General features: G+C 43.2%; 1 protein-coding gene across 5 annotated transcripts in view; it reads left to right on the top strand.

Moving 5' to 3' along the window:
- Positions 1-17885, top strand: part of EPHA4 (EPH receptor A4) — a 239238-nt gene that overhangs the window by 187139 nt on the left and 34214 nt on the right. For all 5 annotated transcript variants that reach the window (XR_014226696.1, XR_014226697.1, XR_014226698.1 and 2 more), the window contains one exon: positions 4218-4556. Coding sequence is in view for 1 of the 5 variants with exons in the window: in XM_082288034.1 (XP_082144160.1) it covers positions 4218-4556 (339 nt within the window). In the remaining 4 variants the exon portion in view is untranslated. The remainder of the gene's footprint in view (positions 1-4217; positions 4557-17885) is intronic.

Raw genomic sequence — 17885 nt, 5'->3', positions numbered from 1 at the left:
GTTTCTTGTAGGAACTGTCACATTTTTAAGCTATTCTGGGCAGTGTGGCAGTATTAGCTCCATGCTTCCAGAGTGCCAAATAGCCCATGCAATAGCATGCTTCCATTGGCAGGAGATTTATGAAAAATGCTGTAGATCATGGGAGTTGTAACAAAATTACAGATGGTGGTGGTGATTCAGAGGCACAGGTCCCTGTCTCCTCTCTCATCTGCCCCGTAGCTAGATTTTTCTGCCAGAGGACACAGGGCTTGTGTGAGGGCGATGGTCTGGCTGTTCCTGTGGGATCCTGCTAGCTGGGCTCATCCAGGAACCATCCTGGCCCTTGCAGCCTGCCACAGCCCTGAAAGGGTTTGTCTCATCTATCGGCAGCGGCTCTGTTGTCAGAAACAAAGCAAATCCTGATCACCATTGAAGGAGCAGATACACCCTGTGTTTCAACATCTGAAACCAGGCCCATCAATCTGAAGCTGTTCCCCACTCCCTGTGCCAACAGCTCCATTGATGACTGTGCTCCAGGAAGAAAAGAAATTGTTTTTCCCCTCACTGTAATGTCAGCCCACCATTTGGAGACTCCCCCGCATCTTCCTTTTCATGCTGGAGGTGGTGCACTCATCTCTGTGACCTGCAAGCATCTGCTTCCCTGGTTTTCCGCTTCGTCGCATCTCTGTTTAGACACTGCAGTGCCCTGTCCCACATACTAATTACTGACTTTTTGCTTCTGAGGAGCTTGATTCATTCTGGCACATTTTCCCATGTGAAACTGGACCTAGAGCCTTGGAAAATATCTTAATGGACATCAGACTAGGTCTGAGTTTAACCCCAGACTGGCTGCTGTATCTGAGCTAAGAGGCACATCTTTCAGACCGCAGCTGTGGCAGTATGAACCCTCCTCCCATGGAGGTCTTTGCTTCAGGAATACCCCCCTGAAATGGGGATATTCTCAGCCCTGGCAGAGCTGGTGCTGCTTGGGGCAAGGAGCTGTTTGCACTGGCACCACCTTATCTCAGTTCTCCTGGCTGTGCTCTGAATCTATGCTCTCATGTGTGTGACTGCAGCAAGTGAATGCTCTGTTCAAAATGCCTTTTGCTTTTTCTCGCTATAAGGCTCTTGACGTTTCTCACAGGAGCAGTTTCTCTTCAGGGCTTGCTGCTGCCAGGCCCTGACCAGTTTCTGGGAGGACACACAGCCTCAGCTCCCACTGGCTCTGGCTGCTGCTCTGGCCAGGAGAGACCTTCACTGAACAATGTGCACCTGGGCTCGCAGCCTGCTGAGGCTGCTGTTTCCCCCCAGAGGCTTTTGTTGATTCTCCTGTTCCCTTGACAGTGTGGAGGGACAGGTGTTGCCACCTTGTGCACCTGCCTGCCCTGAAGAGAGAGCACAGGTGTGAGGTCTGGGGATAGAGGGAGTTTGGTTCAGTTCCTTCTCAGCAGTTTCTGCGCTGCCGCTTGAGTTCACAATTTCAGTAGAGTCTTCCACCTCATTGCACTCTGAGAGTATTTTTGAAAAGCAGGCTCGTGTATTTGCAGGCTAAGCAGAGACCACTTTCTCATACCCAGGGGAGCTGGCAAAGCCAGCTTTTGGGGGAAGGGGAGCTGGTTATGGGATAGAGGCATTGGGCTGGGACGTGGGACAGTTTTGACCGCTGCCCAGATGTGCAAAGCATGTCTTGTGTGCCTTTGTCTCACCACATCTCTCTCTGCCTCCATTTCCATGTGATGAATAGTGATTAAAACCAGTTTCTTTCCTTTTTGTTTCTCGTCTATTTTTTGGATCAGGAAACATCTCTTACTGTGTTTGGTAACTGATCTTTGAGTAAAAGGGTTTTGTCCTTAGGAGTCCTAAATGCTGCCAGTGAATAAATAAAAGCCATGAATGGCAGCCTGGTGGTGCAGCAGGCAGGAGGGCTCCCTGGCTCAGGGGTTGGACTCAGCTCTCTCTTCTTGCAGTAATTCTACCTGTCAACCCCGATTAACTCACAGACTGTTTCAAAGGTTTGGCAAGAAGGGAGGATTTCCCTCCTTTCAAAATTAATATATAATCTTGTATTTCTGAAGTGAGCACAGACAGCTTAGCTGCTTCTACAACAGACCTTTCATTTAGGTACTGAAGACCCATTTGACCTCTGTGTCTTTTAGGACCCTCTTCTTAACCTACCTACCTCTCCTAAAATAAAAGTCTTGTCTCCTGTTGAGCATGTGTTACATCCTGGTGGCTTCAAGCACAGACCCGAGGAGGTGATGCAGCCCTCAAAACCTTGTCCTATGCAGCCTGCTCAGGCCTCAGGCTTCCTTTGAGATGAACTTGATGAATTAGGAGGGAGCCACAATTAATCTTCCCCATAGTCATCCCTTAACAGCTTAACTTCTTTGATGTTAGACTTGATGAGTCACTTTGTAATTTCAGTAGAATTTCACATTTTCAGTGTATTTGGTTCCTGTCTTACCACGATGACTGTTTTTGTACCTTTGGCATATGAGAAGTTATGACTTACTTATTTATACACTTAATTAAACTGTTGGTGCTGGCTGATTCTTTTTTGCCAGTTTCATAGTTCCATAACATTTGACAAATATGCCAGAACTTTCTCCTTACCTTCCTTTTCTTCCAGGAGATCTGGTTAAACTTCTTTTGAATTGCAACCATCAAATGTATTTTGATAAAATCTAAGAAGCTTTCATGAGCTTTCTCATGTCTTGAACTTGTGACTTTCCACAAAATTATTTCCAGTGTTTTTCTGTTAATAATATTTGTATGTTAAGCTCTGACTATCAGCAGTTATTAAACACAGCTGTTTTTACTGTGTTCTGGTTTGGATCGTTGTATTTTGCAACCTTCATTCTCACTCTGTTTCATTTCTGTTCGATGCAGTGCTTACCTGCAGCCCTGTCCCAAAGCATCGTGTGTGTGTAGTCAGAGTACCTGTGTGCTCTGCCCCAGAGCAGGCTCCCTTGTGTTGGTCAGTGAAGCTTTTTGGGATGGGTAAAATACCCATGTCTTTCATGGGTTCACTCTGAATCATCCTTCTGAAATTTAAGGGTACAAGAGGTGTGTCTCAACTGTATTGAAATTAGATTAAGAGTCTCAGGATTAGCTCTTCTGCATTTTCAGTTTGCCTGTGGGTTTGGGGCCTGTGGGGATTGAAGTACACAAATAGTATTTGTGCCTGTGCGTTGGTTGGCATGAGGCAGGGCAGTGCTGACGGCAGCTTGTCTGCTCGGGCAGGGCCGGCCACGGCACCTCTGGAGAGGTGCTGCAGGTGCAGGAGGGGCTGCTGCCTCTGGGCTCTGTCCTCCTCTGCCCAGGGAGGTCCTGCCCAGCCTGCCTTCGGCTCTGTGCCCTAATCCCATAGTCCCTGTGCTGGAACCAGCTGGGAGCTCTCTGGCAGCGTGTTTATGAGTCTTGAAGTCTCCTGTCCCTGTGGTGGAAAAGCTGACCTTGTGTCTCAGATTCAGCCTTATTGCCAAGCTTTCTGTCTGGGCTCTTGTGTCTGAACAGTTTTCTTTTATCAGCTCTTCCTTCAGATGCTCACCATATTCTCCTCTCCAATTCTTTCACTTTCTCCAGCACTTCCCTGCTGTAAACCTTATTGCCCATCTTTCAAAGCCTTAGTTCTGTGTCTGGCTTTCTACTCAAATCTCCATCCTGCATCCTGAGCTGTCATGTTCAGGTCCCTGCTTGATGGGCTTCAGTGTTCACTGAATGTGATTTGCCATCAACTTGTCTGGAAAATATTGCACTTATATTTTTCAGAAAAAGATACCAGGAGATATTTCTATAATAATTTCAATGAGAGTCTGCCTGTAGGTAATGGGGGACCTTGAAAATCTCAAGTGAAGCAGGAGTTTGTGCATTTGATGCTTTGCTCAGGAGATCATGGAAAAAATTAGTGTAGAAGATGTAAATTTAACATTTTTCATAACAAGTATAAATAGTGAAAGGGAAAAAGTCCCACTCCTGTTTAATTGCAATACTGAGCTTTCAGGCTCATTTAGAGCTGGAAAATACTGTTAGTTCATCAGATGAAGAGATCAGAGTTTGACTTACCAGTTAATTTTTCTGCCTTCATTAAGAACAGAGAGAAGTAAAATTCTGTTTGGTCTCTGCTGCCCTTGACTTAAATGGGAGTTGCACAGGGTCTGCAACTCTTAATTCTGATGTTACTATGTAAGCATTTTTTTTTTAAATTAGCTAAAAACACACGTACTTTGTCTTTTTAGGCCCTCCATCTGCTCCCCAGAACCTGATTTCCAATGTCAACGAGACCTCAGTGAACCTGGAGTGGAGCCCCCCCCAGAACAAGGGTGGCCGGGAGGACGTCTCCTACAATGTGGTGTGCAAGAGGTGCGGGGCTGGCGAGCTCAGCCGCTGCCGCTCCTGTGGCAGTGGGGTGCACTTCAGCCCTCAGCAGAACGGCCTGAAAACCACCAAAGTCTCCATCACTGATCTCCTGGCACACACCAACTACACTTTTGAAGTTTGGGCAGTGAATGGAGTGTCCAGGCAAAACCCCAACCAGGACCAGGCTGTGTCAGTCACTGTGACAACTAACCAAGCAGGTAGGAACAGCAATTCCCTTCCACTCTCTGCTGCCTGTTTTTTAGGAAAGCTGTGATTTCCATTACATTTAGCATCAGGAAATGAATGCGAGGAGCCCTGAGATGTGTAACTGGGTCAAACCCTTATTTTCTGGTGATTTATGTGGATAGTTTAAATGTTTCAGAGGCGGGGAGAGAGAGGAGGGTTTGGGTGCTGTGTCTGGGAGCAGGCTGTGCTGCAGCACACGGGCAGGACGCTGGGAGGCATTCTGCAGAAGCACAACAGCACGGCTGCCCTGTCCCCTCCCTGGCCCACCAGCAGCTCTGCTCTTTGCAGGGGACACCCTGCACAGGGACACGAGGATGTCCTTGGTGTCTGCAGAGGGCAAAATACGTGCTTGGGGAGCACAGGGTTGTGCTCCTGCCCCCCTTGAAAAACGGCTGTGTAGGATTCAACGAGCGGAACGAGTGGGCGCCCGCTCGCCTGCCTGCTTGCTCTCCTCTCCTGGAAAGTCAATTAGATTCTGTCCCCTTGTTAAATAAATACCTCCTTAACCTGCTGCTGACAATGTTTCAATTGATCAGAGCTGACATTGCTACAGATATCCTATATGAGCTTTCATCTTCATGCTGACTGATTTTTGTGTTTCATTCACTTGGGAGAGTGAAATACTATTTCTGTGTACACAAGGTTATTTCAGATACCCTGGGCAGCTCTGCTTTTTTGGTACCCTGTGCTTGACTTAGTAAGGGCAAAGGCTGCTGCAGCAGATTGCCATTTCGTTTTGATGCTAATTTGTGTGATCTTTTTCTTTAATTACATGAAAACATTTTTTAGTTTGCAACCAGTTAGGGTTTAACGCGCAGGGTTCCAGTTGAATTTCTAATTTAATGCACAAAATTATATACATTTGAATATGACGCTCTTCTAAATGCAAATTAGATATCCCAGACTGTCAGACTGGCTACAAGACCGTCAAACCTGTTATCTGATGGCTCAGAGTGCTGATTGCCTTCAGGTCCCACAGATGTTGCAGGCATTCAGCACCTCGGAGCGTAGCTTACAGGGTATCATTTATCACCAGGCTTACGGTGTATGAGACAATATTAATATTGCATATTTTGATAGTACCAGACCATATAAATATTTTGAATTCTGTTTCCTGGTAGGTGCGTGTGAAAAATAGGTAGGCTTAGTCCAAATCTGCAAATTTTAGCTGTAGTCCGGGACATGTCAGTATTACCAGGGAAAAATACATTCAATTTTGCAGTGACAGTTACAAGCGAAATTGTCAAGTCCATGCCGAAGTGCCTTTGAAAATCTGGACCAGTGTTTTTTGTTCTTCATATACAGTTGACAGCATCCCTTTTAAATTATGATTCAAAAATTCAAGCTACCACTTTGCCTAGTGAAAAGAAGACTAATAGAGAGCAGGGGCTGTTAGGGAGTCTTGGGAGAAAGCCGTGAGAGAGTGCTGTCATACGCTATACGAAAAGAGAAGGTTGAGAACAGCAGCAGGGACAGTGTTTTTGTGCTATGAATGCTTAGCAAAGAGAGTATTTCTGACTGATTTTGGCATGTGTAAGGATTAGTGGATGCATATATGCATGAATAAATGAGCAGGATCCATCTACCGTGTGAAAATTCTACCATCTTATGCTTTTATATGCAAACCAAAATCTGATTGAGTATGCAAATAAGAATTGATTTTGTTTATTATCCATGAGTAGTATTCTTCCCATCAGGAAATTTGTATTTTTGCCAACATTTCCAATTTCGAAACATGCCCAGTTTATCAAATGCGTCAGAGGGATGGAGAAAATTATACTGGTGTAAATGAAAATTAACTCCGAGGTGCAGTGTTCTCCCGTTCTTCTTGTGGTTTCTGCTGCACAGGAGATCTGAATAGAAATGCGTGGCCTAAACCTACAGATCCCAGCTGAGATAAATAGCCTTACATATGCAAATAATCCCATTGATTTTAGTGAAACTGCTTGCTTGAGTAAAGGTTTGTAAAGTTAGACCCTTGGGTTTTACAAGTACTGATCTGTTTAATCATTGTAAATGTGTGTCTGGGGTGCATTAAAATCCTTGTGCCACTAATTTTCTTTCACTATATTTCATTATAAAGAAATCATGTCATGATGGAGCACTGCCACAGGCTTGGTTTTGATCTTGCACCTTTCTTACACTAATGTAAAGCTGCTTTGGTTTCTTTAAGGCAATTCTAAATTCAGATTAGAACCAAGCTCCTCCCTTAATAGCACTTCTTCCTTGTTTTACTAATAAAAATGAAACCACCAACACTGAAAATGTGTAAATTACTTTATTGGTTTTGCTCTCTATGCTTGTGCTTCCCAACACCTGATAGGAAAAAAAATGTTGTCAATATGGGGAGGTTTTTTTAGTTCTTTACGTATGAGCAGTGCTTTTGGATTGTATTCTGGAGAATTTGCTAAAATCGTTTGCAAGAGGTGCCTCTCTGAGTTAAATTCAGTAGAAATGATAAGTATGCAAGGGACTAGGGAATTTTTTCTCTAAACACCTTGACCTTCCAAATATGCAACCATATAATCTGAATATGCAGAAATTTTTGAAGCAGTTTTTGATGCGAGAATCAGGAATCCGGGTATCTGTGTGCTTGCTTGCCTTGGTGTCAGCCCCTGTGGAAGGTGTGCATTTGGAGACAAGCAGAAAGCAAAGAGAAATCACTGGTGATACATTCAGCACAAAACTGATGGAATGCATTGCAATGACATAAAAGGTGCAGTTGAAAGGCACAGGTGGGTTTTTGTTTGCTTTTGTTGTTTTACTCCTGGAGATAATGAAACGAAGCAGTTTGCTTTCCACTCTTTGTTTAGAAACTCTTTTCAGTTTCCAATACTGTAGAAAAGTGTTTAAATGAAAATAAGATTTCCTATTCAAAGTAGAATCAAAAATCATGTGAAAAAAGTATTTTTTCTGCTTTGGAAAATGTCTTGGTTTTTATAGCTTTCTTTTTTTCCAAAAAAAGGCAAAATTTCAGGCTTTGAAGCAAGTAAAAATTTCTATCTCCTAGTGAAATACTTCAGTGTTGTGACATTTTAAGAATTTTGAATTGTGAATTCAGTTCACTATTCTGCAGGTTTAGTATAATAATTTTTTTTTTTTTGAGATGGGACCCATTACTCTTTTACCATATGAGAATAAAAAGAATTAAAAAAGCAAGGGTGGAACACTGAGCTGCTAAAACTTGGAGCCAGTGTTCTTAGCACAATGAGTACTCTAAGTGCTGATATTGAGGGTGTCCACCAGCAGTGGTGGCTTTTTGGCTTTCTGTTTTCAATGAAATGAAATGAGCACTTTGTACGTCTTTAAAAAATTGTGAAATGACTTGTGGAAGAGATGCAGACCAGCAATTCTCATGTGATGCTGCTAGGAGAAGCTAATTTCAATGAGGAACTCTATCAGGCTGTTGACTGAGTAGCTCAAAAATCTCTGGGCTTGTTGGTGTTTTTTTTTTTTTTCTGCTAAGGGTAATGCTGTGAAGCTGTTCAAAATTAAAAGTAAAGCTCTCAATAAAGAGATCTTGTTCACAGCATGCAGGAAGCTTGTGTGGTTTTTTTTTGAAGAGGCGCTGAACAGTTTATATTTTTGTTAAGGATTAAATAGCTGAGCTGTTTAGGTCTCCAGCCTGAGAGGCCGGTTCCCTGCTCAGTCCCTCTGTGTGGCAGTGCTGCAGGGACAAGGTTTTTGCATGGATGCTAAAATCATTTGTAAGGCAGGGGAGCAGTGTAGGGGGCAGAGCCTACACAAGCTTAAATGAGATTTAAAATCCAAACTTATTATCCTGCTTGCTTGGCTCCCTTTGATTTGTTTGCGTTTTATGAGGGATGGGTGTCCTGCTCTGCTCCTTTGCTTGTTGGAATTTAAGCAGTTGATGCTTCTGAATAAACAGACTGCCTGGTGATTTGTTACCTTGTTAGGTTACCTGGGGCTCTGTGTTTCCTTAAGTGGACGGGCAGAGCTAGATGGATGCAGGATGTGCCAATTAGGATGAAAATACAGTATAAATAAATAAACCTACTCTTTCTCCCGTTGCATCAGACTGGATGTTTTCAAGCTGCCTGTGCTCAGGATCAAGAAATGACCCTTCTTGAGAGTATCTCGGGCTCTCTGTCCCAGTTATTCCTCCTCCTGCTGTCACTCTTCATCCCAGCCCCTTTGTGCAGTGCCCCACCCCTGGCCTGTGCGGCCGTGTGTTCGCCTGTCTCAGAGCTGCCTCATCTCTGGGCAGAGTGGGGTGGCTGGCGGTGCTGCAGTCCTTCCCCCTCTTCTGTGTGCTCCCCCGGTCCCTCAGTGTCACTCAGAGCCCTGCAGTGCTTCGGTATCCATTTCCAGGCAGGAACTAAAATGGGTCAGGGTGCCACCAGGATTTGAGCACCGCTGAGAAGATCTGTGTGAATTGAGTATTCTTCTAGGACAGTTGTAATGAACCCAAAATACTGACTTCCAGTGCAAGGAAGGGAAATGTCAGCTGTTACTCAGACTCAGTTTTATTTAGCCTTTAGGTTTGTTTGTTATGTTCTTAATTCCTTTACTAAAAGGAAAAAAACCCCAAACCTGAAAGATCCCAATCCTTTGAAGGATGGTGGTGTTTCAAGTAAGAAATGGCAGGGGTAGAGGTGAAAGAAGTGGGTGCTATGACTCGCAAATTCCTCTGGACTTTTTGGTAGGGGAATATATATTTCCATTTTGCATTTCCGTGGGTCTTCTTTGAAAGCCCACGTTTCCTTTCAAATGCTGATTAGCATTCCTCACGTGTTGTACAGAACAGCATGGAAAATGCATATAAGGTCTTACATTACGCCAGTGTGGTTTAGCTTGTGCTGAGCTACATTTGCAGTCAGTAAAAATTCATGAACATACATTGCCCTTGGTCAGTGTGCTCTCCTCATGTCAAAAAAATAGTAGATGCTCAGGCAGATCAAAAGTAACTCATGCCAAGGCCAGGAAAGCTAAGGATTTTAGTATTTTCTTTTTAATGTACTATTTTCCTGGATATTTATAACTTACCTATAAAGAATTGCTCTGTAGTGAAACATCAAAAGACAGCGTTGAGTAGATTTCAGTCACAGAGCTTTCTTTAGGTGGCTGCATGAACAGCCTTAAACTGCTACTGGAAAATAAAATTAACAGTTACTCTGCAGGTTGATCGATCCATGTGATTCTCTGAACTCCCTCATGTTCTTTGAGTATAGTCCTGGATTCAGTGTAAGTAATAGTAAATCATTTCTGTTTGCTGAGAGTGAACATAACATTTTTTGATTTTGTGTGTGGTGATATTTATGTGCATATTAAGAATGTTATCGATAGGTGCTGAAAGAAGTTAATTTTGATTTTAAAAATAGCAAGGTCTGTAGTCATTCAGACGGCTAGTTTTATGCCCAGCTCTTGCAAAAAATGTTCCTTTTTTAAAATGCAGTCCTGGTGAAGAGCTGTTTATTGTTGTGTTGAAGCATAATTTTTGAAGGGCTGTATAACCCCAAGGAAGACTTCATCTCCAAATAGCTGGGGAAAGATGTGAAGACAGAATTCATCACGCGCTCATGTCACAGTTTCGCAGACCCTATGAAATAGTGTAAGCTGGCAAAATAAGTAATTTTCTGTTGTGGCATCCCCCTTCCCTAGTCCCTGGTGAGGCTGTCGGGAGGCTTGTGCAAGTCAGCTCCCCTTCCACAGCTGGTGGGCTCTCCAGCCCCACTCCTGCCCTGTTCCCGTGCATGATGTCGGGATGGGGCTGTGCTGGTGGGGTTCAGGGCTTTGTGGAGGGAGGGATTAAGGTGCTGGGCCAGGCTGTTCCTCAGGAGCGTTTCGACTCTTTGGAAAGTGCTGAGGTGACATCAGGCTGGATGGCCCAGCCCAGGAGAAGTGCAGGAGGGTGAGTTTGAGCCTCTGCCCAAGCAGGAGAGCGAGTGGCACTCCAGGTGCTGGGCACAGCTGGCCTGGCTGTAGCCTTCACAGGCATCCAAGAGTCAATTGAGTTCTTATTTTTATTCTAAGTACTTGCTACCAGCACAGTCCCACCCTTTCCAGTTACTTGTTCCCCGCAGCCAAAGGATGCAAGTAGTCTGTTCCAATAGTCCTTTTTCAGGCACACAAACCCGTGAGGAAACTCATGCACGTAGCTGGGTGTGTATAAACAGTCACAGCACCCTGGCCACCCAGTTCCCCACAAGCCTGATTTAAAATAATCTCTTGGCAAACATCTGGATGCATGCCAGCTGTCCAGAGCATGGGAAGTGTGTGTGATACTACTGGCTGCTGCATTATTTTTTCTGTAAAATGCCAGGTTAATGGGAAGGGGAGTTGCAAAAGGGGTGTTCTTATTTTGCTTTAGGGTGTTTGTACTAAGGATGATGGATCAGCAGTCTCCTTATTCCCCGAATGGAGCTGTGTTAAGCCTGAATTCCATAGGAAAGAAAATCAAAACTAGTAAGCAAGGACTTGGAAAAGGGATGATCCATGAGTGTGACACTCCGAGTGATTTTTCACAAGATCTTGCAGCATTCCAGGCTAATTATATGCAACTTTCTCATTTTGAATATAAATTGGTGAGGTTTCTAAGGCTTCACATTTTTCTGCTAGACATGAGCAGTGATCCCCCCTGCGCATGCTTGTTCAAGCAGGAGGGTTGGGACCAGCTGTCCACTGTTGTAGGGTTTCACCTGCCCTGATCAGTGAGGTGACCTACCAGGCTGTGCAGGACAGCCACCTGCCTTTTCTTCCCCTGCTTTGGTTTTCCGAGGGACTCACGTTTTGGCTTTTGATATCTGAAGACTTACATTGAAAGGAGTTACTGCAAAGACTTCTGAAGCAAACCAAATTATATATTTTGGGAAACCACAGATCTTTCAAATATTAATGCAGTGGGAGATGCAGAAAGAAAAGTGATCCTAGTGCTAGAAATTTGGGAATTGCATGGAAGTGAACAGTGGGGAATACTTTTGGATGGGCAAATTTCCGCATTGAACATGAGATTTCTCAGAGACTTGAAGATGTCATGTGTTGTCCGCCTCAGGTTTCTTCTGCTGAACGTTTAATTACGTGTGTAAGTTTAAGTGTCTGAGTAAGGAGCTTCTCCAAGCTGGCAGATGCAAGTGGGAGTTTCTTCTTAACAGCTCTGTGTTCTTGCAGAGGCTTTAACTGATGGTCTGTAATAAATGTGTAGTTAGGCATACGTGCTCCTGTCTTAAAAACAAAACCGGGAAAACTATTGTTGAGAAGGATTAAATTATTATTATTTTAAGGTAACTGCAGCATTCCACAAAGAAATAATAATTAAAATAACAACCGCTTGCTTTCTGGCAAAGCTGTCTGCACCACCCATTTCCATGAATTTGTATTCAAGGTGGGGGATACAAGTCTTGGTCGGAAGGAAATAAAAAAGTGCTTTCTAAAGATCCTTAGTAAATAACCAGCTTCAGGGTTCAGCAAACAGCTTAGACAAGCTGCATGTCAGATAGAGCCAAGATGTAATTGCAGCATTTAAATAAAAGTTTGGTCACATTTTTTAAAAGATCTCGTGGTTTGTTATGGAAAATGGAGGTTAGTTACACATCCTTCTAGGGAAAGAAATGCTTAATTTCAGCATTGGGGAATGTTGATATATTTAAGTCGTATAGGTTTACTTCAAGGAGGCATAAAATTCTGGTCTCAGTGCTGCTGGTACAGATGGATAGTTACCAAACTGACAGAGATGGAGATGTGGTCCTGCAGCTTTTATTTGCTCTGGACTATTTGACTGTGTGCTCACTTTCCCCGGCAGCACACTGACATTTCCCATTCATGGAGCTTGACGATCGGTATGAGCACTTCCCTTAAACAATTGGCACAGAAATATTTTCATGTGGAAAGAGAATTTGCCCAAGAATGTTTGTGCCTACTAGATGTTAAGATGGGCTTCTAAATTCTCTAGTTGTTTTTGCAGATGACTAAATTAGTTGGAAAGCAGCCAGAGAGGCAGCAGAGTCCAGTTGGTAGTTCAGCAATAATAAAAGGCTTCGGAGAACTTTATCAAAGGTTCCATTAACCCCCTGCTGGTGTCCTCAAACAGGATTTTTTGAGAGAGTAGAAACACAAAAGCTAGGCTTCACAACTACCCCTGTGTGTCCATTCACAGTTTTTAAATCCACACAGTTACTAATTAAAATGCCATGCAGAGTAGCACAAATAAACACAGCTAGTCCCTGAAGCCCAAAAGTTTCTGCATTGGCTCATAGTTTGGAGGGCAGGATGCTGAACTGACCCCAAAGGGTCGGTAATGCAGCCCACTCTGCTTCAGATATTCTGTCCTTGTGAAATGTATGTCAAGGCCATCCATATTCATGAAATCCCACTCCCAGAATGCCATCCCAAGGCAGCCCGTTATATTTTATTTATATGTTGCGTAGCATTGCTTTAAACCGTGAGGGCTAAATAGAGCTGTGGCATGCCTGCTGGTTCTCTATAATCACGTTTGCCAGATTCTGGTGGACATCAAAATGCTGAGCACACGAGTGAATACTGCTTCTTTCATTGAGAAATGTCACTTCAGATTTAGCCCCACGTGTGAACTGGTGTGCAGGGAGCGCTTTGTTATCATGGCAGGGCTCCAGTGGGCTTCCCCTCCCAAACAAAGTGGGCAAATGTGTAGCCTCTCTCTGCATCCACTTGAAGGATTTCATGGCGTCTCCTTAGATTAAGGTAATCTGCCTTCATTACTAAATTCAAGAACCAGAGCCCCAGAACTTCAAGTGCACTCTGAGAATGGATTCAGGGTCTCTGAAAGTTGTGGTTTGGTGATAACAAAAGTTGACCATGGTTTTGTATTTATTTTTTAAAATGCAGTCAAGAGAGATGTAGGAAGCTCAAGCATTTGTATTTTATTCCTGTGGTCATTTGTATTTCAAACCATCCCTTATGGAAAAATCCTACTGTTAATTTAAAAGGAAATGATAGCTTTTGTCTCAGCCTTCTGAACTGTTCCCGCAGAGTTTATTAGGACTTTTATCCCTGCTATTGAATTCTATCACCTAGTCTTAAAAAGACGATTGACTGATTCTGATTTTTTTATTAAATTCTTCTACTGCTTCATAAAATATCTTTGGTTTTGTCTGTATTAAAATCCATTGAAAGTATCCATGGATTATTACAGACAGAAAAAACCCTTAAACTGTAATGTGCTTTGGATATAAATGTCTTTCATTTCCATAGATGACCGAAGGCTAAAAGGGAAGCACTGAAATTTTTAATTAGCTTTTTATTATTTTTAATTTTCTGTGTTGCTGTTAAGTGGTCCTATCAAGAGATAATAGAACAAGACAGCTTTGACTAAGCAAAATAGGAAGGCATAGTGGGCTGGAAGAGGTGTCTCGTGTATGAATTGAGTTTTGCGTGCTGTCCCATTTATTTTAGCAAACAAATCAAGGCATGATCTGGAGACAACCCGCTACAAGGGCTCCCTGGGAAGATTGCGCTTGTCTCGGTAACAGACTGCGTTCTTTAAATCTGTCCTCTGAATCAGCCCCAATTTATCTTTCGAGCATAAAAGGGAATGCAGATGGAATAGCCGCAGCCTCCTATATAGTTTATCAGGATATTGTGCATGCACATAAATAAGGCAGAAAGTGACTGGAATATGTAAGTGGCTGAGCGTTAAATCCCATGTTTTTCAAGCTCCCTGGGCACTCTGGGATGGGGCAGCCAAGGGGAGTCCTGAAGGAGCTGCAGGGATTTGTGGGCTCTCTGTGATACCTCAGACAGGAGGTGCAGACCGAGCGGTGCCTTTGCAAGAGCCTTTTGCTTTCACTGCTGCCTGTGCTGAAGGTTAAAGCTGCAATTATGGAAGGACTGGGAAAAACTGATGTGAAAAGGGTGGATTGGGCTCAAAGGGAGACTTCTCAGCACTGCTTGCACAAGTGGCATTTTGCTTTAACCAGAGTATCATCCTACCTGCTGCAATATGGGACTAGAAACGAAGGTCCAAACTCAGAATACAGACCAGTCTGTGTGACTGCTGAGTGAATTTGGGATTATTGTTTTCGTGGGCTTTTACTTGCCCAGACTGTAGCTCAGTACTTCTCCAGGACATAATACTGGTTGGTCTTTGTACAGCTTAAAAGCCTCATAACTTCATGAGGTTGAATTTTTTTTTTTAATTTTTATTTACTTAGTTTATTTATTTTTAGGATTGAAATTTTTCAGACTTTGTAATGGCACTTGCAATGCACAGGGAACCAATTATTCTTTGGAGTGTTTTGCACTGAGGCAGTCACCTTTAATATTTAATTGCTGATTCCACTTGGGGTTTTTCCAGCTGACACAATTTTAAAACGAATAATGCACTGGTTTTCTGTATCCAGCATAAAACCAAAATAATGAAACCCCTTTATAAGTTTAATTATGTGCCACCTATGATGTAATTGGCTACTGACATCATGAAGTAAGATTTTAATTTTAAGGTTTATGCGTTTCAGGAAGCTTAGGGCTCTTCCCCAGTTTGTACCTCATCACTTTTTTTTTTTTTTTAAATGAATGGCAAACATAGGTAATTTTGCTTTTTGCAGCAACACTGTGCAGAGCTTTTTTTCTCTCATCGGGTCTATTAATGATTTTTAATTTCCTGAACAAATCTGCCCGTTGTGGGTGAAGGAAAGGGGGTTTAATTCAGTTCCAGTGAAAGAACCTGGTGGGAGAGCTCCAAGTGTGAGTTAAATGTGCTGCAGTCTGATCCTCTGTGGTACTTTCCAAAAGCACAGAGTATCTTTTTCCCCTGGAGAAGAGGAACTTTCATGGGGAGTATGGCAGAGTGTCTTGCAGCATCCTGGGAGAATGAAGATCTCCAAGTGCTGTCAGACCAGTGTCTTTCACAAAGTGCTACTAACATGAGCCCAGAAAACCCAAACCTTGATTCAATCTCAGGCATTCTCAACAGCAGAGATTGTATCATGTAAAATCCATCTAACCTTTGTACAGAAGGTACTTCACCGGAGTTCCAACGGAACACTCTGAATATCAACTATAATTAAAATTTGTAGCTCGTTCAGCTGAAATGTAAATACGTAAATGCAAACCTTCTGCAACAGCCTCTCTGTGATGGAGCTGAAACTAAATATGGCTGAAGTGCCTTAACTTCGGTGACTTTGAAACAATTTATGCTCTCAAGTGTTAAGATGGGAATTGTGATTTTTATTGTTGAGTGAGTCCTGGGTTTGGATTCTGTTGGGTGCTGCAGGCTCAGGAGGACATGGCTGAGACCCAGCCTGCAGTTGCTGTTGGAGCTGTGGATCACAGTGGAAGTAAAATGTTCATAATTTTATTACTTTTTCTTCCCCCAAGAATCTTGCCATTTCTGACTTTAGATGATTGATGTGAGAAACCCAAATGGCAAAGTCTAAGTCTCTGCTATTACTGAAGCACTTCAGAAGCCAGGATGAGGCAATGTGGCCAAATCTATTTATTAAAATAGTGAATGCTGCTTTAGCAAAATGCGTCATACCATTTATTTATTTATTTTGTTTAGAAGATACTTCACTATTTCCAAGGCATCTAAGTGGCAAATAGGGCAGAGGCTTCTGTTTGTCTGGATTTCAAAAAGGCTTTTAAGCAGCGCTTTTTACAAAATCTAATATTCTTAATGCTGAAAGTAAGTGACAAAGGACGTTATTTAGCACATATATATACATCATCTAGACATCCATGTTTCAAGTAAATAAAAAGTAACTGTGTGAGAGCCAAGGAGAACAGCGTTAGGAGATGTGTTGCCTCGTGTGCCAAATCACACATTTGCCCCATAGTGGGTTAAACTTTATGCCCTAACTGTTGGGATAACCACATGCTCAGGTCACTTGGTGGTAAGTATAAGAAAGGACCAGGGAGCAGAAATGAGGCTTTCTTTTGATAGATACAGACATGGGGCATCAGGTGAGAGCTGTCCTATGCCCTATGAGACAAAGGGTTGCCCTGTTAAAACAGCAGGGTCAATATTTTTTTGTTGTTTTATGAATTATTGAAGCACTGTTGTAAGAGGTTTGAAAGCTGGACACAACAAGTGGTTTGCAGGGCACAGATACAGTAAGTTATTTCATTGGTTATGTACAATTTAAGAACAGCTCTTCCCTTCCTGTGTGTTGACTGATGACGTGTGTGCAAAAATGTCTTAACTGTTCTGGCTGTGGGCAGGAGGATGGCAAAATGAAGGAAGAGTAGCTGGATGGTTGTTTGACTTGAGGAAGGGCTTAGAGAATTGGATAGGGGTCTCATTTGAGGGCAGCTGGTGTTTCTTTAAGGGTAGCTTTGATTTCGTGGTGGAAGGGGCTGGGGGGGAATGGAGTTCGTTTAGAAAAGGCAGCTCAGCAGATCCTCCTGTGCAGCAGTGCACAGGTGAAGGACAGGCTATTTCTGGGGAGGCATTACCTCTGGTGGCTACTTCTGACTTCCTGGGAGGAACAGCAGGGTGTGTGGGTGAGGCAGGGTAGTCCTGAGGGGATGATGCTAAGTGGGGCATTTTCCTCTACACTACTTATTTTGAACTGTTGGGGAATGCTCCATTTCCAACATTATTATCTGCTTTAATAACTAGGGGTTATGGTCTCTAACTCCTTTTTCCACCTCCCCCAGAGCCACTGTCCTCGGGTGCTGTACATTGTGGCACAGCATCAGGGGTTTCTGATGGCCTGTGCTTGCTGGACCAGCATCTGGGAAGCAAGAGTAAGTACAGTAAGTGCTTCCCACAAGTGTTCCACCCAAATTCAGATCCTGGGGTCCCACCTCTAAGTGTGACAGCTCTGGCCCACAGCAGTCTCTCTTTGTCTGGACTGCCTGGCCCATTTTTTTTTGCTTCTCTCAATCCGGTATATTGTAGTGGAGCATCAGTGTTGGCTTCTTTAGGCTACAAAATTTATTGTTGTTTATACTGGGTCAGATTCCAAGCTCGACTAGAGGGAAGAGTAACTGCAACGTGACCTGCTTTGTGACCAGCGGCTCCAAAACTGCTCAGGTCAGACAGCTGCTGACTAATTCCCCATCTTAACAAATTACTTATAGCTCTGGAGTTTCTAGAGTAACTCACAGCTCTGAGTGTGTTCACCCTTCCATGTTAATCATTTTAGCATTTAGAAACGTTTCGGTGCTGGGGTTTTTAAGTGGTTGTGATATTCAGATAGATTTTTATAAATTGCCTTACGACTGAAAGGCTTGTTTTCCTGTTTGTTTTAAACTGGCATTCATACATACAGGAAATACACAGTATTCTGCCATGTTTCTGTTGGCAACTATTAAGTTATCCTTGTCAGAACATGCCAACAAGATTTCTTAGCAAGCTAGCAGAA

Source organism: Coloeus monedula, assembly GCF_965178545.1.
Source record: "Coloeus monedula genome assembly, chromosome: 10".
NCBI lineage: Eukaryota > Metazoa > Chordata > Aves > Passeriformes > Corvidae > Coloeus > Coloeus monedula.
This window is presented reverse-complemented; position numbering and strand designations above follow the sequence as displayed.